Below are 23,000 nucleotides of genomic sequence, written 5' to 3'. Positions count from 1 at the left end.
GCACATTTAAATGTACTGCAGGCGGTCTGGATGTTGCAGATATTTTTCTTGCATGTGAAAGAGTTATTTTCCTCTAAGCAGGTTCTGAATAACTGCTGGAAACGATGCATTTTTTGGGCTGGACTGTTTTTGACATTGAGAAAGGAAGCTGTAGAATGACAGGATGATCAGAACGGGAGTTTATTTTTGGTCACCAGAAAGCCTGTGACGGTTGATTTAAAACTGACCTTGCAGGAGTGGGTATAGCTGCGGCTGTCTCTTGGGGCAATTGTTCCTTGTTCTGTCCTTGATAGGACAGTATTGTGTCTTCTGCAACAATGATTTCACTGTAGGGGTAGAAGGACGCCGTGTAAGTTGTGACATTAACAAAGACAAATTGCTTGTGAAAGGACAGCTGTGCGCGACAGTGAGTGCTCTTCGAATGGAATTGGATCTTGGGATATTTTTATCAGCTCTTTCACAGTTTCATTATTGTGGTTCCAATGCCTAGGAAAATCTTATTTTAAAGAGGAGAACTTTTCTTCAGCATTGTTTCGAACATCTCAGGGTGCCTAAATCTGAAAAATGAGGTGTAAGGTGGGATTGGAATGTCCTTTTTTAGATGCTAATACACCAGCAGTAGCACTCACAAGTTCGTGAGGGCATGTGGAACAGGTGAAAGTATTTCCTCTATGGTCCCTGTTGTGATACCTGCAGTCTGGTGCCAAAAATACTATTGCTGGCATTTTTTTGTTTGCCTTTGCTTCTTCAAACGAATCGAATGAGTCGAGTTTGTATTGTTGTTTTGGAGGAGGTGGAAGATGATTCTCCCACATTTATTTCCAAATTACCTCAGGAAAATGTATCTTTACAGCCATCGCTCTCTGGAAATGTGCTGGTAAGGCGTGTTGTTTGTTGTTATATCTTCTGCTTATAATACTGTTGCAAATACCAATAATAATTTTCCTAAGATGAGTATGTGAGTGTGCATGCTGTTGAAACAAGTCAAGGTATTAAAAACTGTCTATAAAAAGAGGGGGAAAAGCTGGAACTTAGTTGTAGAATTAATATTTGCTAGGGCTTGTTCATTATCATGTCACTTTGTTTATGGTGCAGCAATAACAGATCTCAATTCTTTAATAACAGAGGATTTTTAGAGAGCTTGGTAAACTGTATTTGAAGTAGATCGTTTTTCCTTGCTCCACTCTTCATTCCTCAATGGTACATTTATGCAATAACACTTCAGAAGCTGATGTAATCATTGTATTGCAATAATATGCTGTATTTATTTTGAGAGCTGATCAATCAAATATATCGTGTACATCAAGCAAGAGCAATTGTAAGATAAAAGAATAGCATGGGTGATAATCTTGATGTAACTGTTAGATCCAAGTTACCGCTTTCTGGAAATTTTCAGCGCTAGGAACTGTGCTTTTATTGCTTTAAATTATTTTATTTTCTCAAGTGAGTGACTCAAAATCTTGCTAGCATACCTCAGCAGCTTTTCTTACTTACTAAGAAATCCTGCTATATTTAGTAATAGATGTGTGTGAGTGTGAATTTGCTACCATACTTAGCTGATGCACTTTGCTTTCCTGCTCTATCTAAACAGGTGAAAAACTTCTAGTAACTTTAGACACTTACTAATGTAAAGGGGATTTGTTTGCTTATATTGCGTAGAATTTGCAGCACGTAACAACAGCCCTAATCGTATCATGAGGAGTTTATTTTTCAGCTGTTACAAGCTAGTCTTTGTGGTATTTCATTGGTGTATATTTGGTGTATAATGCTCATACATTTGAGGTTTTTAAATCTTGGAATTTCTTCAGTTCTAAATACTATTGCTGGTTTCATTACTTCACTACCTGGGATGTTCTGTTTTGTCATCATCTTGTGCTTATGTTATCTTTCAAAACAACATATGTGTAGCACTAAAAACTAAAATGGAGTTATGTTCTAAGATGTGCGGTTTTTTCTTCATTTCAGCCACCATTGGTTCAAGCTATATTTAATGGAGATCCTGATGAAGTTCGAGCACTGATATTTAAGAAAGAGGATGTTAATTTTCAGGTAAAATCAAACATCATTAGCTTTGAATACATTTTAATTTTTTTTTTATATGGCTTTCTGCTGTACTAATCACTTTAAAACTTTGCTTATTTGTGAGCTGTAGATGATACTGCTTTTATGTAATGAACGAAGTAAAGCCTATACATGCCCTAAATCCTGGGAAGGGGGAGTGTGGATTTGTGTAGACAGTAGAAGACCTAATTCTATATTCCTTTCAAACATTAATTCTACAGTGTTTGGGTAACTGAAAAGTTTGTTTATACACTCTTAGCAAGTTAAACTGATTAGCTGTGATGCTATGTAGGCTTTGATTCTTTTTAAATTAGATACAGCAAGTAGTACACATTAGACAATGATAAGAAAATAGTCTGGGGCTTCAGTAAGTAGGTTTAGCAGTGGATTTAAAAAGGTGAAGCCTAATGACTATATTAATAAGTGAAAGTGAAATATTGTGTTTATATGTCCTATTTGCATTGCTGCAAACCCAGAGATTGCAGACTTAAAAATTGTACTGAAATGAAATGGAGTTTGTTCCACTGGGCAAAATTCAAGGTTTGAACATCATCCAGTTACTGTTATTTACTTTCTGTTAAAATTCTAGTATGTCAGTTTGACACTATGAAAGATAATATAGAATAAACTCTTTGATTAGAAATTGCTGTCATTATTAAAGCAGACTGATATAAAGCATTTAGGGCTTATGGGAACGTACATAGCTGATCTCCTCCAAATGCCTCAGAACAAAAGTGGTGCTAAAAAGCAAAGGCTAACATCTAGATGCTACATAGTGACCAATGTAAGACCATGGTAATTGTTTATACTTTCTTCTTGAGAGATGTAAACCAAAAGCAAATATTTAGTTCATTAGTTTATATTTTGTTTGTTTAGTTGTCAAAATACACTAAATATTAGCATTTAAAAGCATTCTGCAGAATTTGTAGTTGATCAATGCCAGCTAAAGTATAAGGCAACCCTCTCTCTGATTGTCCTGAAGAGCTTGATGAGGACCCTGTATAAGTAAACTTGCTGTCAAATCTAAAGTTTCGTTTGGTAACGTTGTACTTTTTTCTCCTCCTTTTTCAGTAGTTTGGCATGTTCTTAAGCAAGATTGTTTGACGGATTATATAGTAAAAAAGGTCTTAATCTTCTATTTAGTTATGAGAGCATTAGCTGTTTATTCTTCCAGTCTATGTGTGCTCTAGTCACATCGCTATTTTTATTTCTAAAACCTGGTTAGTCCATGTCGTTTCATTTATACTCCTCCATGTGTAGGTCAGGTTTAGCATTCGTAGCTATAGTGCCTGTAAACAAAGCTAGGTTATTATCTTTCTACTGTTCTGATTATCTGTTACAATAGCCTCTGCCAAATTTCATGATGTGCATGGTAGTGATTTGGTTTTGGTTTTTGTTCTCTCTCAAGTTTTGTCAACCAGTTGCCCATAAATATGAAGACAACAGATGTGCTTAAATAGGGAAGTATGTAACTGATGTCTTTGAAGAGGGTTACTTCAGATGGCCAGGTAGTTATAGTGAAGAAAAATATTATAGACAGAATATTCAAAATCTGGAGGGTTTTGTGTTTTACATCTTAATGGGTTTTTTTAATATTTTCTGTGGATAATCTCCCTTTAAAAGAACGTGTGTACATCTTAGGCTTGTAAAACCCAAGGTGAGTTTAGAAACCACCCAAAAAAAATACTGCTTTTTTCACAGCCACCTTCTTCAGTGTAGGCAGATGCTTATCACACATGACCATTCCTTCCTATCATGACACTCTGAGTGCCATATGTCCCTTAAAACACTGTTTGTGGGACTAAATGAGCATACAATTTCTCTCATGGTTTTGTAGAAGTGAAGTAAACTGCCTTGTGGATTTTTTCTCTGCATCTGTGTGTGTGGTTTTTTTGTTCTTTTCCTTGGGTTGTTCTCTTGCTCTATGTACTTGGCTGGACATGAAAGATCCTTTCAGAGTCTAGATCCAGAGTTTTCCCTTTACTTGTGTGTTATAAATTGGTGTGGACAGAAGGAGGGAAAAAGTGTTGAAAATGAAGTGGTTATGTATATTTCCTAATAAAGAGAAGGATTGCGATAAACTGTTTGACCATTGCAGATTGTATTAGCCCAGTGTATACACTGGATTTTTTTCCACTTCACTATCCAAGGGCTTCAGTACAATTGTTTGAATTCTAGAGTCATTCCTGCCAATGCCTCTGCAGAGTCATTTTCCCCCTCTCAAGAGCAGCTAATTAAATGTTTTGCACTGTGAACTCTAATAGCTGAGATTCCTTCCTTCCTCCTTTCCCCTGAGCATGGGTTGGACTCTGTAACTGGAGATCTGGCAGGGTTGTGCAAATTAATTTTGCCCAGAAGTGAACTGAAGACAGAACTATTGTAGGTCTTTGTTGTCACATTTATCTAGGAAAGCTGTGTCTGAATGAAATGTGAGTGGTGGGGGTTTTTTCCCCTTCTGTTACCATCCAGCTTCATTTACATTTTTACTTTTGGGTTATGTTATCTTTAACATTAAGCCAATTGCAATTAATACTCTTTTAAAGCTAGATTAGTTGAGTCTGTGTATTTGGCTTCCCAAAACTAGGCTGTGGTAACTTGTATTAATGGTGATATCTAAAGATTGTGCCTAGATGGGGATGTATTAGAGCATTAGTCCTAAAATAGGTGATGTCTTCTACCATAGTGTTATATTTAGAAAGATTCTGAGATGGGTGGCTTTTCATGAATTGCTGCGTGTGACTGTAAGATGATGTACTGATAGCAAACTGGCTTTTTCATGAAGAGGATTGTTCTCTGTTCATGCCACACCAGCCTTCCTGAGTCACTGGCTCAGTCTGGATTTAGAAAGTGTGTATTGTATTCCACTCTGCAGCTGTAATCTTTTGTGAGGGAAGAGCAAATTGAGTGTGTCCCCAGCTGCTTAAACTGCAGGCTTACCTTCTCTGCAGGTTGGAAGTGTTCAGCATTTTTATAGGCATTTTTATAGGAACTGATCAAATGTATTGTTTGGAAGGTGGATTCCCTTGAGGCTGCGGTTAATGGGAAAAATGGAGGGAAGGGATTGCTTCTCCCTTCCTTCCCCAAGAAAGCTTGAGAAACTGTAGCTACTTGTTTCATGAATGAGGCGTTAATGACACATATCACATATGTAAAGCCTGACTCAATATCCATTAAACACATGGCTCTTGGTATGCTCTATCTGTGTGTATATGTATGTATATGTTAAAAAAAATATTTCTTGATACCGTCCTGAGCTTTTGAGACTTGGCAGTAAGGAAAATCTCCTGTGATAACTGACAGATTTAATAGCTCTTTATTAGTTAATGGGGATACTCAACTTCTCTTGCCGATTAGATTAGTATGGCTGGTTTGAGTTTTATGTACTTTTCAGCTGGCAGTTTCTGCTAACTAAATGATTGAAACATTGCCTTTTAAAAATCAGGGTTTGTTTGCTTGATTTTAAGATTTGGAGGCCTATTACTGTTGCAGACTGGACTATTTCTGTTGGTAACTTTTATGATGTATGTTCAGTTTAAAAGATCATGACAATGGAATATTTCATCTCAGCTATTTGTTAAGAACATAATTCTGCGGAGGGAACACCAGCTCACTGTCCAAATTGATTTAAGTGATTTATGCAGATCTGACAGTTGAATTGATTGTACAATATCAGAACAATATTCCCTGCTCCTAGACCTATTATGATAATATTTCTTGCCATGTGATGTGATACTTTATGAAACCCAATATGCAGTTTTTATAACCCGATTGCATTTGATCTTAGCCAAGGGGATAAACATCTGATCCTCTCTGGAACTGGTGTCAGTATGCCCCTTGCTCTTCTCATAGTAAGGCCAAACAAGCAGTCTTTCTGGAGGAACCCCAAAATCTCACAGATCTCTTCTAATGTTCAAAAGTGCTCACTGCTCCTATGTAAAATAATGATAGTGACATACGTGATTAGTGACTTAACCATGACACACCTATAGCTTACCACTTGATGTGCTTTGTGAGATTAAAATAGATTTAAACTATGAAACATATTTTAAAGCAGCTTTATGAGTGAGTTGGGGTTTTTCCCAACATAAAATGTAAGACGGGAAAATGAAATTCCACATACTGTACCGAGGACTGTAGCAATCAGGGTTATCTGTATGATTTCTGTTCTGGACTATTGGCCATTCAGCACAGCTCTTAACGTAATGATTCTTTCTCTAGTAAGTAACCAAAAAAATAAAATAAAAGCTCACCTGTGCTATTTTGGGAAGAAAGGAAAACTAAACCAAACCGCAGAATCAAACAATCTTGTCTGCCCTTCCTACCCCCACCTGTATTAGACTGCAATGAAGTGTTGGCCAGAAATCCTAAATTTTGTTCCTGGGAGTGACAGGGGGTGATCTGGTAGCACCAAAGAGCTAGGTGCAAATAGGAGGGCTGACGGTGTGTTATTTTGAGCTGACTTTGTTATTTTGAGCAATAGGGTTGCAGCGTAGATGATTGTTGCAGTAGAGATGTGGGCTCCATTCCCAGTCCTGGCAAATGTGGGTTTGCATAACTTTGTGTAATTTGCATACTAGGAGAATGTTTGCTGAATGTTATTCTAGGGTAAGATATGACACCTTATTTGATCATTGGTTTTTTTGATTTATGTTATTTTGCAGGTCATTGCATGTACTGAAAGAGGAGGAAAGTTGGTTTGTTAGTCTAGAGACAAGTCTAGGACTTGTCATACAGCATTGGGTCTGGATTCCAGGAGAATTAGCTTATTGAGGATCTCAAGTATCCTAGTAATTTAGGAATGGATAATGAAAATTAAAGCACAGTTTAAAAACAAAGAAAGATTCTTCCTGATGCTGGTATCGGTAAGCAAAGTCCTAAAAGAGTATAAATAAAAAAATACAGGTAATGAATGTTTTCATCTTGAAACTTAACCTCGTGTGTTGAACTGCGGAGTAACTTCCCTTTTTTTCTGCGGACTTGAGAGTGCAGTGTAGAACAGGAAAGCCTGAATTACTTGGCTGAAATATGGAACGTTCTACAAAATTTAATAGAGTCCAACGTTCTCATTGTGCAAATAAATTCTGTACCTATTTCATACACTAAAAAAATTTTTCTGTATGTCATTATGTAGAAAACTAGTTGCTGTCAAATTCAGCAGTTGCGTTGAACTACCTCTCAGTGTAAAGAATGTTCCATAAGTAAATATCATGGACTTGTTTAAAAACAAATAAACAAAAAGCCATATTGTATAATGAGGTAAAAATAAACTTTAGGAAGTGTTTTACCTTTATGTTCATTATCTTTCTGTAGCCAGTTATTTTACCAATGACTAATATGGATTTTGTTTTATGATAAAAAGTGTGCATGCATACAAATGTAAATTCACTTTAGTTTGACATATCTATGCCCCTAAAAACTCTTTCTGTGTTAATAGCTATGCAGAAAGTGTTTGAGTTATGTCTTTTATTATCGGCACAATTTGTAACTTAAGAGTCATGTTAGTGTAAGAATTTGGTAGTTGGGACAGTTGGAAGAAATTGTTCAGAGCAGGTAAACATGATGCTTTTCAAATCGTAGTGGTGCATATGCAGTACTGTAGTTTTGTGTTTTTGGGGTTGTCCAGGGAGGCTGTTTTTAACAGGGAGTGGAAATAGCTTTGTAAACAGTGGGGAAAACATTGACAGTTTTGCTTAGAGATTTGCATGGGCCGGATAAAAGCAGTGGGAAGGTAGGCGTGTCCAAATCATACTCTTCTACTCCATATGTGGACCATTGATCAGAAAAAAGGGTTGTGGTGTTTCCTAATGGTTTGTGATTTGGCCCACAAGGTATGCTTGCAGGCAGATAATTTTCCAGGCCAATTCATCTATAACACCTCTTAGTGCTAGAAGAAGCTGCTGGCAATTAAAGCGAAGCTCTAAGTGTGGCTTTTGTGTCTAAACTAGTGAGAATACATAGTAGTAAAAGCTAGCATAATGCAGCAAGGGCTGAGCAGGAATTGTGCACAATTCTTAACTCTTCAAGCTGCGTTTCTGAAGAGGTTAGAGATGAGCAGTTCGCTTATTCTGTTTGTCCCAGGCATGCATCAGATAGCTGGTAACTGTTTTGTCAGATTCCTGCAGGCAACACAGACTGTTTGCACAAAGGACTTTTTTTTTTTTTTTTTTTTTTTTTTTTTTTTTTGCCTTCTTTTTGCACGGTAGTTTTTAATCCTGTATTCAGCACCCACTTGAATAGGTTTTTTGGGTTTTTTTTTTTTTTTTTTTTTTTTGTAGGCAGCTGGAGCTGGCAGCAAAAACTTGCAGTAACATATTTGGTACTGCTGAGCAGCATCTTACTGTATTCCCTGGCAGGACAGACTGTGCAGGCAGCACTCTTAACTTATTGTTTGCTGATTTGAATGTGAAGAAGGAGTTAAAAAGGCATCCAGAAAATAGTAAAATATTCTGAAGAGCACAATTCATTCATTTTTTTTTAGTTTCTGTCTTCATAGGTCAGGGTATGAACTTTTCCTTTCTTAGTTGTGGTCATTGCTAGAGTTTCAATCCAGTGTATATTTTTCTTTTTTAAAAGTATCAGTTACTTTAATTGGGTCTTTTACTAATTTCCAATTGCAGACAAGCATTCAATAAAGAGATACTGTAATTATTGTAACTTGAACTATGTAGGCAGACAATGTGAATGTGTAACTGTAATAACATCTTGAAGGAGTGCACCATTTAGACCTATTAAAAACAATTTAAATTTAAGACCTCTTCTTCAAAAATGTTGAAATACCTTGAGTGTCTAATCATAGCATGTAAGTACTTAGTGAAGACTGGTGGCTTTGGATATATTAATAAAGTACACATAAATATTTGCATGATCTGTGCTATTGAGAATACTTTTTTTTCTCAGTGATTTAGAATGAGGACAAATTCTAGTTTCTCATTTCTTATAATGTGCTAGTTATAACTAGAGTGATTCTTAAGATCTCTAGTTTCAGGTGTAATTGAGCATATCTGGAGGAAATAAGTGTTTTTAAACTGCTTGCTAATTTTCCAAATTATTTATCTATTTAAAATTCTGTTCAACTTTGAAATTGGGTGTTTCCCCACTAGAAGGATTTCTGCTTTGAACATTATTTGTAATCTGTTCTTATTTCCAATTCAGAGTCTAATAGATTTGGATGATAAAATTACAAGTATTTGTGAGTTGGAAAGACTTTTCAATATGATAAGAACATAAAGTTTGGCACTAGTTACTTTAATTCAGTTTTATCCTTTGGATTATTAAACACAGTGACTTGCTGTGAGTTTTCCTGCAGATGAGAACTATGTATTGAAAAGACACATATATATGCATACAAGTTATATATAAAATTTGAGTGTCTATATATGTATTTTTAGAAGTATGGTAGCTTACCTAATGCTATAATGACAATAAGCATGTAATGACTTGACAGCAAAACCAGTCCTTTGAAATAACTGTAGGAGGCCGATGAGGAAATAAAATGTTCCTGTATAAACAGATGCTAGTAATGAGCATCTCTCCAGTAAAAAAAAACATTGCTGAGAACCATAGGCCTCGACTCAATGCAGCAGCTCCTGCCTGGCAGCCTCTGTCTTGAACACAGTTTCAGTTGCTGGAGCAGAGAGCCAGAGAAATCTTCTGTTCTCAAATGGGCTGCAGTGAGGCCTCGCAGAGAGCGAGTAAAATCAGGATGGGCATAATTAACAGAATGAGCCAAGTGTGCCTTGAGGTGCTTCCACTGATAACTGTTCATTGAAGGATTTTTGTTACCCATCTAAATAACAATAATTACACCTCTCTCTTACTTGGAACAGATTTCTGTAATACTAGAGAGAGATTTTGTAATTAGAGACATTTTAAGTAGTTAATGGCTTTATTTAATTTTGTATGTTTTCATTTTGCATGAGATGCAAGTAAATGTATTTTTTTGTATGTATGGGATAGAAGAAAATAGTACATAATCTCAGAGACTAATGGTGGCAGTCATCTCTACTTTATTTGCCCATGGAATTCTAATAAAATACAGCTGTAGAATGAGAGCAAGTTGGCTTTTTCTCACTAAACTTTTGCTTGGATGTTTGTCCAATGTGCATGTCAGTGTACTGTATTTTCTGCTTCTAGATAGTTTCTGTACTAAACTTTCTTCATGATTCCGTCACAAACAGGAACCCCCATTTCCTGTGCGACCAGCCTGTTGAAATGATGAGTCATGAGACTCTCCTGCTTTATGAGCTGTTCACTTCATTGAAATTTCTTTGCATCTGAAAAAGAGCAGGAAAATTCTGTGAAGAATCCTATTTTTGAGGAGAGTGTTTGTGGTCCTGTGTAGACAGGAGCAGGTTCTGCCTGCTCTGAACTTAGAGCTGTGCACTGGGTTTAATGCAATGCCAAAGTAGCTTGTGTGCAGGAAGGTCTAGGAGTTGGGTTTTAGGAGTGTTATGTGAATAGCACAGGCAAATGTGTGTGGTAGTGTGTTAGCAAGATCCGAAGTTAGTTTGTTAAACACCTTGCCACTAAACATGCTCAGCTTTTAATGAGGTGTTTTTAAAGGGGTAGGTTAGAATTCACCACTACCATATGGGAATGTCCAGGGGTTGTTTTGGTAAAGAATTAAGTCAGTTCTTAAAAACATGGATATTCATGTTGTGTCTTAAGGGATAAGAAGAAACTTTGCTGCTGGGAATGTAGGGAAGCTTTTCCTACAGGAGAGCTTCTTTGACTTGTAATAGGTCTTGTTTGATTCATGGGTCTGAAGCCTGACTGATTCCAGAAACTGAAAACCTGGGAGACCTAATTCTTCGAAGTGATGTGGAAACTTGCTGCATCTTGTACTGTAAAGAGTATCCACCAGCTACTTAAAGATAACTTTAATTCATACTATAGCAGTTACTTACTGCTATTTAACTTTAGAGTTGTGGATTTCCTCTTCATTAGTGTGGAATGTTTTTCAAGCATGTCATCTGTAATGAATAATCAGATATCTTATTTCCTTTTTAGTGGTTTAGAGTGAATCATGTTTTGCAGCCTCAATATAAAGAACATCCAAATGGTATTGAGTTCTTTCTGATGTGGAAACAGATTCAGAATGTTTTAAATACTGGTCTGTATAATTAACTATTTCTTTCAGAATCAGAACTCTTAATGAGAGACCTTTGACAGTCTTGAGATGAATGATTCCTTGCTTCATGTCGATAACACTATATTTAGCCTGTGCAAATGAGATTTTCAGATGTATTGAGTTATTACTCTTTAACTAGAGTGACACAAAACAATCCTTCAACAGATTAAGGGATAATCTGACTAACATCAGCAAACCTAACGTACCAAACTGCTTGGTACAGTAGGTTCTGTAGACGGTAGCTCTCAAAAAGTTACCATTGCAAAGGGTAGGACTCTTTGAAAAGAAAAATGTGCTTGCCTGACATGGTGCTGCCTGGACTGGTGATGGGAGATGTTCTTTAGAATATTAGTGTGGTGTGCTACTCACGCTAATATAACCTCCTTCTCATCAGGTCTAGTAAGAGCGCCTAGTACTATGCTAATATGGTTATACTGTTTGCTAAACTGAGCAAATGAGCTGGAATTCTGCATGGCAGTGTTTACCGTGTTGGCTGTACCCTGAATTTGCTTTGCCGTAATTGGGGATTTGACAGACGGGTTTTGTTTGGGACATTGTTTTATCTTTAACACAGAAAAATATGCATTGATGTAGAGAACCATGAATGGCTAGATCACATTTAAATGTGTTTCAGGAATTTCCGATTTGAGTCTCCAGTGTGATTCTTAGTAATAAAGATTTTTGCCAATCACATGTGATTTGCTGTATTAGTTTTTGTGATGATTACTTAAAATTGCAACCTTCAAAGTGTAACTCAAGTTCTGCATTTCCTGCTGCTTTTATAAAACAAGCTAGAGGCAAGGTCTTGAATAGTTAGGTTACTGGGGTTACTCCTAGCAATTGCTGTGCCTGTCACGCAAAGGATTGGTATTTGAGAACAGAACATCCCCACTGAAAGAACGGAGAGGAGAAAAAAGCTCTGCAGACTTATTGTGCATTAACTTCCAACATTAACACAGTCCTTAAAGAAAGCCTTGCTGGTAATAGCAAAATAGGTTTTGAATTTAGTATTTTCAGTAACTTTCTGGGTGAAAACTCTTTATGTGTAAGCAACATACCTTTGAACAAGACAATTGTCTCCACTTCGCAAGTGGTTGAAGCTATCTTATGTATTGACTGTGGAATATCCAGTGCTCTGTCAGTAAACATGGTAATTTCCTTTGTCCAGCAGACTCTACGCAAGGTAGATAACGCTTTTCAAGATCCTGAAATCTGCGCCAATAAAGGATAGGTGTATATCAAAATTGGAAAAGAAAGTGTTTCTCATTTGTTTGCTACTTGTTGGAGGGAGGGCTGTCCCATAAATGCACAAGGAGGGGGACTCTCATCAACTGTCAGTAGGTGGATGTAGGGCCTGCAAAGGCTCATTCTGGTGTCAGGTCTGAAGACAAATGAACAGGAAGCTCGTTGCAATGAGGGGTCTCTGAGTCTTTGCTGACTCAGACAATGCCCAAAAAGTTCAGATACAATGTCTGTCTGGAGTACAAAGTTTGAGGGGAATTTTCTCAGACCTTTTTGACATCAACCTGTACTTTTCTGTCTCCAAAACCAGTGGAATTCTTTTCACTTTTTGTCTTTAATAAAGTCCTTTATTATAATTTTTCCTAATCATTAATTCAATTTCAGTTTTTATTTGCATGAACTAGTTATATACATATGTATATATGTAATTATGGTAACTGATAAATTACATGATGTTGACATTGTCTCAAAGGAGTGCAAATGTCTTGCTCTAGTCACTGCTAGCTCTTCCTGTAATGGCAGTTGTCTTTTAAGCTTATCTACTTAGCCTAAGGAATAGTGCAAGTAAAATACTTTCATCCTAAGGCTGCCAGCACTTTTGGAGGAGTTTTGATCCTTGTTGGCAGTCTTTCTGTGATCAACATGGGGACTTTTCATTTTCTGTTGCAGACACTTATTGTTGGGTGGAGGGCTTTTCTGACTCTCATTTTAATTCTTCAGAATATATTCTCTGGGATTTTTCTTGCCTAACAATTTGTCTCTGTATTAGTATAGATTGTGTTGTATGCAACTTCAGAGTAGATGTTCAGAGTAGTGCAGCGTTCTCTTAATGGAAGGGCTTTGCGTATTGCAGCTAGACAACCGTATTTTATGAAGATATTTAACTTAACATACACAAGCAAAATGTTTTAGCTTGCTCTAAGAGGAGGTGCTAACATGAAACGCACAACCTGAAAACAACATCTCTTTATGTTGCCAAGACAAGGCAGTGAGACAAATACCTGATTTACATCAGCCACGTAGAGGGTTATCGTGCTAGCGCTGGCCTTTGCAATGAAAAAGGCAGAAACCCCAGCTTTTCTGAACAAAAGTGTCATTGGCCCGAACGTAATGTGGTGGATTTAAACTGAGATGGAGATGTGCATACCTTACCTAGCGTGGTGTGGCCTTTCACTGGAGCATAAACACAGCCTGTATTGTACTGTTTTCTCTCTTGGCATATCTTCTTATTTGTGTCCTCAAATATTACAGATAGATGACAAAGTAAGTCAAGGCAGTCACTGTCCTTCATTCCGCCTGCTCTGCGAATGCAGGCTGGGTTATGTAATATGACTCACATCACTGTACTCTCATTATAGTAAGTCCATTGTTTTCACATACCTTTTTTTCTTTTTTCAAAATAGTTCCAGAGTTATTTATCTTTTTTCTTACCAGCAACTGCATTCCAAATAAAAGCTAGGGTTTTTTTCTGTATTATGTACCAGGTAAATGTTTACAAATAATATACTTGGCATCTGGCCAGGGTACAGCCAAGAAGTAGTAATTTTTAAGGAGATATTACTGTAATTTTTTTTAATATAGCATAGTTTTGAATGCTGTGGAGGTTCACAGTTTCTTGGGGGATATTTTTTAATTTTAAGGATAGGCTGCTTTTGCTGTCTCCTCTCCTAATACATTAGCATATTAACTAGTAAAGTCTTGGCCCTAAATGTTGCTGTTTTAATGTCTGAGTTAAAGGGAAATGCATCCAAAATGTCTCACCTGTATTCTGAGATTGAGTTGCTCTTATCAAAGGGTAGAGAATAGCTCTTCACTTGTTCCATGTATTAGGCAAGAATTCAGTAGCCTTTTTAGTGACAAATGGGACCAAATTCTTGATGTAGGAACTTCTGGTGAAAGGGAGGAGCTCACAAAACCTGCTCAGTTACTCAGGTCCTTACCTGATACCCAACTGGATGCTTGAGCTCACTCACGAGGAATCCTAGCCTTTGTGATTTGGGGGGAAAAGTTGCATAGACCTTTTATGGAATAGAGACTTAGGTTCAGCTTTTCTTAGAAGCTGTGCTTGCTCTGTATGTGAGTTTAAAAACCTGACCAGCAAGAATAACGACGACAGCAACATTACAAAATCTGCGTTGAATATGAAGTTAAAGGGTATGAGAAGATGTGTATTTCCAAAAAGCTCCCTGACTTAGTACTTTCAAAAAAGAGAAACTTTTGAGGTGAATTACTTGGAAGTAGAAAAACACACAGATATTTGGTTGTTTCAAAATACATCAGCATGTTTTCTTGCTCTGTACCTCTTTAGTTGTGCGAAATAAGGATGCAACGACTACCAGAATACCTCAAGCCCTCTTGTCCTCAAATGTCTTGTTACTGATTATTTTTGACCTTTAGGAGTAACATAACTTCTAACAAAAATAGGATATTTAGCTTCATTCTCTCTTGTCACTGGCAGACAAAAATAATGGTCTTCCAGAAACCAAATGAAAAAAGAAATACTCTGTATTCTACAAAACTTTGTCTGTTTTGTTAGTAAAACAGCATATTTTTGAAGATTTAGTACTTAGAAAAGGTCTTCTTGAAAACCAGGCATGCTTATGATCTGAGTGAATCTCACAGTTTAAGCATCTTAACCACATAAAAATAAATTTATAATTTATTTTATTTTTTAATTTTTTATAATTTATAATTTTTTTGAGTGTACACCTTCACAATAGATATTTTTACTCTTGTTCTCTGCTAGTTTAGCTGGTCAGGGCATCCAGCCATCATAGTTATAGATGGAGTTAAAGCTTAATAGCTGTGCCTTGTGCTAAAAGTCACTCACTTTTTTTTAATTATTTTTGTGTGTGTGTCTTTTTGGTGCCCACTGTTTTAAGTGGACAAGGCTTCAAACAGCTACCTCTGAAAGGTGTTTTGTATCTAATGCTTGTTATGTAAGACCACTGTCATTCGAAGAGTTAATTTTATGAAAAGATGTCCAGAATAGAGTTATTTAACAATACGAGTTGTTCCAAATTTCGGTTCCCTTTTTTATAGTGTAGTACCAACTTACGTTCAAAATTACACTTCTCTACATTGCTATGGACATTAAAGTTAGGGATTTAATAAAAGTTAAACCAGCAGAGTTTTCTTTCATCCCCATCCTGTCAAGTTGTTCTACTGAGTGCCAGTATTAAAGACCAGATCACCTTTTGGACATGAGCACTTTGGCGTCCAATGTTTGCTCGTGGAACTTAAACACTTGATATTATTGGTGCAATTTTTATTAAAGGTGTTTCTAGGTGTTACTTGAAAACAAAAATACTAGAAAATTATAGCTGAGCTATCTTCTTTTTTGAAAAGAGGTGGTTGAATGTAAATGAATATTCCAGTATAATATGTCACTGATATATATGAATGCTTTATGGTTTTTCTGTGCAAACTTAATGATTCTCACCAGATTGCTCCTATTGTTCTGGCATTTTAGAAAGGAATCAAACTTTCAATGTGCTTTTTATTTATAAGATTTTATTTTGTGTATGAATTGTATGTAATGGTTCACTGAGGATAGAGCTTTTTATCAATTTTAACAGAACCAAATAATCAACAGCTGAATGGGAAGTAAATTATTTTCCATGGGGTTTAGTGCTGTTCTTTGAACTTGAACTTCAAATTAAGTCACAGAAATTCCATTTTAAAAATGCCCAGAGGCATCATGTTAAATGAGGATGCTTTTGGGACTGCGAAATATGTCCAGACAGCAAAGCCATGCAGTGTGAATTCCTACCTGCCTCCTCCTTGGTGGGGATTCTAATTTTTCTTTGAGTCCCTGCAATGTGGAATGGTATGTGACAGGCAGTGTCATTCTGCTCACCTCTAGGTAAATGTAAAATTCGAATGTTTGACCTGTTCTTATTCTGTAAGGCTTCAAATACCCTCCAGGTTTCATGTTAGGGAAGAAACATGATTGCCTGGGGTGATCCAATAGCCAGAAAAGGAAGGACAGCTGTTCTGTTATGAAGTAGATTGCAGTTGGTCGCCATTGTTGTAGACTCTGAAACTCCAGCTCAGGATGTGTCTGTGTCTGTGGTACTCGGTTTTTTTTGTTGTTGTTTTGTTTTTTTTTTTTTCTCCCCACTAAAACTTTCACCATGGCAGATACCTTATTGCCCCAGGAAAGAGGTTTTCTGACCAATGTTCCTCCTGTTTTCTTGGTCATTTGTTTCTCATAGTGGAAATGTGGATATAGCTCCAAAGTTTTTATAGACAAATTTTAGTCTTTTTTTACTGCCGTTAGTGATGAAATCAAAATAGATTAAATCGAAATAGATAGGCTAGATGCCTTTAAGGCATCTAGCTCCTTAAAATGCTCTGTCATTGTGTGTAGTTATTCTAAATCAATTGCTGAGATAGAATCCAAACCAGGAATAAATCGTTATGTCTCAAATCAGTAGTTTTTAATGCCACTCAGTTAGTGTGGGTTTCTCCCTCTTTTTCCCATTCACCCAGACCCAAGTTAAACTTATGTCTTGTTTCTGAAGTGTACTCATGTGCAAAACATGAACAGCTCTTTGATTGGTCTTTCCCATAACAGTGCTCTTGTGACCTTTTTCCAGATTGCTTTGTAGTTCTCTGACTTACCTTTTTTTTTTTTTTTTACTGTATACCTACCACTGCCATCTCTTTTTTTAAGGTCTCCACAAGCTACAGTGACACTCACAAGTAAATCATTTAGTGGTTTAATCCACAGTGTGACAATTTTTGTTATTATTATCTAGAATCAAGTCAAAGATCATGCACTACTAAAAGACCTTAACTAGAAGCAACACTGCGGGTTGGCAGATTACTGCTGAAGTGACCCTTGTTGTTGCAGACAATTCTCTTACAAGACAAGGTCTCTAAAATACACTGTTATATTTAAAAAATCATTTAGTTTTACTTACAAGGAATGTTTATTAAAGCTATTACAAGCTATGCTGGAATTGAAACTCTTTCAAGGTTTAGGATTGTGTGTTTAGGGTTGATTTCTGCCAGGAACAGATGGTATTGATACAGACAGCTGACAAATGATACAGCAGAAAACACCTATTAAATGATATTTTGTGATCATGAATTAATGAGAGCATTTTAAAGTGTTTTTGCAGAATTTGATTTTGAAGAGCAGGTAGGGTAAAGAGGAGTTTTATGAAGAGTGAAGTTGCATTTATGCTTTTCAAAAAAATACTTAATTAAAAGATTTTGGATCAGTAGATTTTGAACTATTTGAAGAACAAACTGAAGTTATATTCTAATGTACCATTGGGGAAGGCATAGTCAGGTTTCAGCAGTCTTACTGGGTATGTATGGGGAATAAGAGACATCTGCCTTTAAGGCATCTAGCTCCTTAAAATGCTCTGTCGTTGTGTGTAGTTATTCTAAATCAATTGCTGAGATGGAATCCAAACCAGGAATAAATTGTTATCTCTCAAAGGGCACTTACTGCTTCAAAGCAAGGTAGATTTGAATGCTGCATGTTTAAATTTGCCATGGATTTGTCCATTGTAGAAGTTTTGATCCATGAAATAACCAGTGAAACGAGTAAAGTCTGTGCTTTAGTTAAAATGAAGCAAAGATGGTATTGCCCTTATTCTAGGATAGGGGACTTGTGCCACCACCATCCCTGTCACTTTATTCCTAATCTGGTTTTAACAAGGTCATAAGGCATTCTCCTGTGCCTTTCTCTTATTATAATCCTTACAGAAACTCCTGCATAGGTGAAATAGTTGGGAAACTTGAGAAATTGAAGTACTGCCAATAGAAGGATTACGTGTTTTTTCAAGTAATGCAATCCAAAGGCACATATAAATATGATGTTGGGTCTTTTGTGAGACAGAACTGTCATCCTGAAATCTGATTCCTTGAGGACCGAGCCTTTTTGTTGCTTTTGAGTTTGTTGACAGCATTGACCAATATCTGGAATTAAACTTCAGGGTTTCTTATTAGGAATATAAATGTCTTTGTTGTTTCTGCTGGAGTTCCAACATTCTCCTTCAACTATGTAAATTCTGCCTAATGCAGTTAGTGTGATGTGTTTCCTTACTAACATTGCAGCTGATTTAGAGTTGTAATAGTCACACTAGCCTTGCAGATTTTTGAAAAATGAAGATGTGAGAACACTTGCTTTTCTGTGTTGTCAAATACTGCAGAAATACTGTGATATTTGGAATTAAATAGTACTAACAGGGTTAGATTTTTTTTTTTTACATTCTGTGCAACAATGACTTTTATGTGCGGAACCCCTTCTCTCTTGAAATGTTTCTTTTAGTGTCATTTAGGAAATTAAAGGAATGACCACAGGGACAGTATTTATATTAGTATGATATTTTGCAAGATGTCTGCTTCCAATGCTACTTGTAAAAAATGAAAGCTTGATTAATGTTACTTACTGTAATGCTTTTCATGCAGTAGTTTGAATTTGCATATGAAATTCATCAAATGATTACTGTTCTCTAATAAAAAGTAGCTGATCTGTGTAGCAGTACTTCAGTAGCTTTTAAAATACAGAATTTTTCATTTAATAATAAAAATATAAAACCTCAGAAGGAGCAAAATTAGGATTTCCTTTTAATGTAAGCAAAGATTTCTGCACACTGATGAGAGCTTGCTGAATGCAGCATTTGTACTTTTAAAATAAGTGCTGAAAATCAGGTTTTTAAACACTATACCAAAAACTTTCTAATGGAGAAGTTAGTGTTTGGAAGCATCAAAAAGTGCCAGCTGTGAAACTAGGGGGGAAAGGTCAGTGCTTCTGTTAAATCACCCTCAGCATGCAGGATACTTGTGGTCGATAGAGACCCTGGGGCTTGGGATTGTTCAAATACCAAGCTCTGGAGATGACACAGAAGATCATAAACCATGAGCATCCCAGCAGGCCTGCCCTGGTGCTGTAGAGCAGGGAAGTCTCTACCAGTCTCCTGTACAGGTACTCTCCCAGTTTGTTCTCCCTGCTGCAGAACTGGGAGTGGGGCTTTTCAAGCTGTCAGCTTAAGAGCAGCAAAACTGAAATATTTGTATGATTGGCAACACAGGAGCACTTGAGTAGAAATGTTGCTTGTGTTCAAGCTGCTTTTATGTGTGTAGGTTGGTGGTTGGTTTCACTAACAGTTTCCCTTAGCAGAGTTTGGATTTTTTGAGAAGCATGGCTTGAATTTGTCAGAAATTTGGACCATGGGTGTTTCAGGAAGATGTATTTGGGGTTTGGTGATAAGCATTTTTCTAGACAAACAGCTTTCTTCTCTCTGCCACTTTACTGGAATGTTTCTGTTTGGTTGTATCAGATGGGTTACCTGCATGACTTCTGTAACTGAGATGTTATAAAAACAAACAAACAAACCCAAGCTAACAAAACCAAACCAACACCCAACAAATGTGTTGAAAGTTTGGATAATCATTAGTTTTGCCCTTTAAGCAGGGAGTGCAGTTTTTGCTTGTGTCCCTGAGTGAATCCAGAAGGACGTGCTCATGGCCTATCTTATTTTCTCCAATTCTACAATGAAATTGCAGACAGTACAATATCATAGTCATTTTTCTGTGTTCCTTAATCTGTAACTTACAGGCTCTTTAGGCTTAAATGGGGGTTGCAAAATACTAGCTAGCCATAGTAGCCCCACTCCTCCAGGCTGGATGAGTGAAAGCTGATTTTCATTGCTGGCTGATCTTTACTGCCTTTGGTCTGGGGACGCAAGTTTAGTATGTGCATTAGTTTTTTCCTTTGTGCCTCCTGTCTGTCTGGGTGTTTGTTTTTTTTTTGGGGGGGGGGGGGGGGAGGTTTGTTGGTTTTGTCCCCCTAGTGCAAGTCCCTGGTGTCAGGGGGCTGGGGTTTTTTGTCATAATTGTGTAATCTGCAATTGAGACATATTGGCAAGTAATGGGTACTGTGAGGCATTACGTGATATTGGTGATAAGTAAGTAGTATTGATTCCTTGTTCAGGGTGCATCAGTGAAAGGTTTGCACTGCTCAGTTTGGCATTACTTGCATGTAATTAGGAACCTTGCTAAGATGGTGACTGTGTATCTTTGACTTCTGAGCGGGGTCCAAACAGACAGTAGGTTGTTTGGGGCAGGGGGTTTAGCATGTTGTTGAATGTTCTAAGTTCTGAAATTGTTTCTTAAGTTCTGGAAGTCGCTTCTTGGGTCTTAGCTCTTTCTGCTAACAGATCTCTCCTGCCATGAACTCTTAATTTTCTTCTTGTATGCTGCTAGCTTTCAAGTACGGATTCACTGAAAAAGTTAATTTTGGCAAGGGAGAGGAATGCTTTTCACAATAAAATGTGTAAATTTTACCACATTTGTAACACAACAGTTGAATTAATAGCAGCGTCTTGTGCCTTGATATTTCTTGCTGTTTATAATCTTGATCTCTCACACGGTGTATTTGAAACTCTGCGAGAAAGATCTAGACTTCTAAAGAGAGCTTAGGCCAGAACCAGAGTACCGACTGATGGCATGTCTCTTATTTCCCAGTGGCCTTCACTCAGAGAGCAAACTGGTTGGTTCTCGTTCATTTTTATCACTCACTGTGACATGATCTTAGTTTTCTGATTAAGCTCTAAACTGGTACAGGGAAATTAGCAGTGATCCTGAAAGAGCTGAGAAATATTTTGTGCTAGTCTTTCAAAAGTGAATCTTCATCAGTATATATTTTGTATGGCTAAGTAAGTTTTTGTACTTGTACCTTCAAAAGGACTTTAGATCAGCCCGAACTAATCAAAAGTGCTGGGTCTTGCTTGCATCCTCCACAGTGTTTTCTGCAACATAAATTGCATCTCTGCCTCCTCTTGATTTATTTAGACTAAACAAAACAATTAAAATTGAATTTCAGGATTTTTTTGCTCCTACTCACTCCAGCTTTTCTGTTATCTCTTTAAAAAATAACTGGTGAAACTAACTTTAAACTTTCCAAAGAAAATGTTTCTCGCTAATTGTTGCGTATGAAGGTGACATACTGTTTTTAACTGTGCAGGACAGCCTTTAGTTCCTGTCTCCGGAGCCGAGTGAATGCTGCTTTCTAACTGATCGGTTAATCTAAAGATACAATGAGCATCTGTCAATCTGTGCATGTCAGGAATACACTAGTTGACTATTTAGGTATTAAAGAGTTCCTTAGGGAGAAGCATGCTTGTCTAAGTAAATGTGACTAACATCTTTAGAATAATTATGTTTTCTAAAATATAAAATGTACAGTATTTTGAAGATGCACTTTCATGAAGTGTTTTTTCATAACTCATATGGAATGCTAAAACATACTTTTTTATTTTAAATAAAACCTTTTTTCCCCCCTCTTACCACAGGATAATGAGAAAAGGACCCCTTTACATGCTGCTGCCTATCTGGGAGATGCAGAAATTATTGAACTACTTATTTTATCTGGTATGTTCTGTTCCTGTTAATGGAAAAAAAATAACTCTATGCGCATCCACATAAATATTTACGTTCACCTTAGTCTGTGTAGCTTTTCTTGAGGTATTTAATGTACTAGAAATTAAAGATGTTTGTACTAAAATTTTGGTTTCCAAACTTACCAGTGTTATAATACTGTGTAGTTCTGCTCTAAAATATTTCTTTGTCAAACTTTCTCAGTTACAGCTTTTTTTCATTTGTAGCTTGATCAGCTTTAGGTAGTTTCACTGTAGTTTAAAGAATTAATAGTGTACATATTATAGGTAAATATTAGCAGTATTGCTTTGGTTTTGAAATGGCCTTCAGAAAAACAATTAAAGTTGAGCAGAGAAGGTGATGTCCAGAGTTGGTTATATTATTTTTAAGTATCCTTTGCTGTTGACTTAACTGCACAGAATATAATTAGGATCAGCAGAAAATTTTAGAATGTCCTGTCTTTTTTCTACTTATTTTTACTAAGATAGTGCAAATTCTGTGAAACAGTATACATCAGCCTTTAAAAAAAGGGATGGTGGGGAATAGGATAGAAAACCAAGAAACTAAACCAAAAACCTGAAATACTGAATTGATTGTTTTTGTTCTTGGACAAACGTACCCATAAGGTAGTTTGAGGCTGAATTCATGACATGGAGCTGTAAGGTTAAATAGAAAAACTTGTAACATCCCCATAGAACTGCTTTAATCCTCAGTCTGCTTAATGGCACGCTTTACCTGTGCAGAGTTGCTGATTTCCACACACCACACCACCCTCCCACCATCAATCTTTAGTAACAAATTTTGCTTTAAGAAAATGTCACCTTTAAGACAGTAGGAGTCACTTCCAAACTTCCAATTGAAATTGCCAGGCATAATTGATATGTTATGATTTAGCAAGATAAAATCTTCTCATTATATGTACTCACTAATTATATATATTTATAATTGCGTAATATCACATTATGCATATTAATTTGTCCAGGAAAGTTCACCTGTTTTGCAGAGAATATGCTGTTTTTTCCCTATCAAGAAATAAACAAGTTCTGGTGACACTTGAAAGTATATAATGACCCCCTTCTTCTGAAAGGGATTGGCAAGGATTTTTTTTTTTTTTTTTTTTTTTTTTTTTTTTTTTAAAAACACAAAAAAAACAACCGTGTTATAAACT

At 36.6% G+C, this 23,000-nt stretch overlaps 1 protein-coding gene across 2 annotated transcripts in view; it reads left to right on the top strand.

Annotated features, from left to right (window-relative positions):
* The first annotated feature begins 760 nt into the window (after positions 1–760).
* The window catches only part of ANKRD28 (ankyrin repeat domain 28), a 76,474-nt gene continuing 54,234 nt past the window's right edge, over positions 761–23,000 (top strand). Inside the window, exons 1-3 of one of the 2 annotated variants that reach the window (XM_010135820.1) lie at positions 761–877; positions 1,966–2,049; positions 21,748–21,826. In XM_010135820.1, coding sequence (XP_010134122.1) covers positions 761–877; positions 1,966–2,049; positions 21,748–21,826 — 280 coding nt within the window. Of the gene's footprint in view, positions 887–1,965; positions 2,050–21,747; positions 21,827–23,000 lie in introns of both variants that reach the window. The other variant, XM_010135819.1, reaches the window with a different exon arrangement.

Source organism: Buceros rhinoceros, unplaced genomic scaffold (genome assembly GCF_000710305.1).
Source record: "Buceros rhinoceros silvestris isolate BGI_N320 unplaced genomic scaffold, ASM71030v1 scaffold255, whole genome shotgun sequence".
NCBI lineage: Eukaryota > Metazoa > Chordata > Aves > Bucerotiformes > Bucerotidae > Buceros > Buceros rhinoceros.
This window is presented reverse-complemented; position numbering and strand designations above follow the sequence as displayed.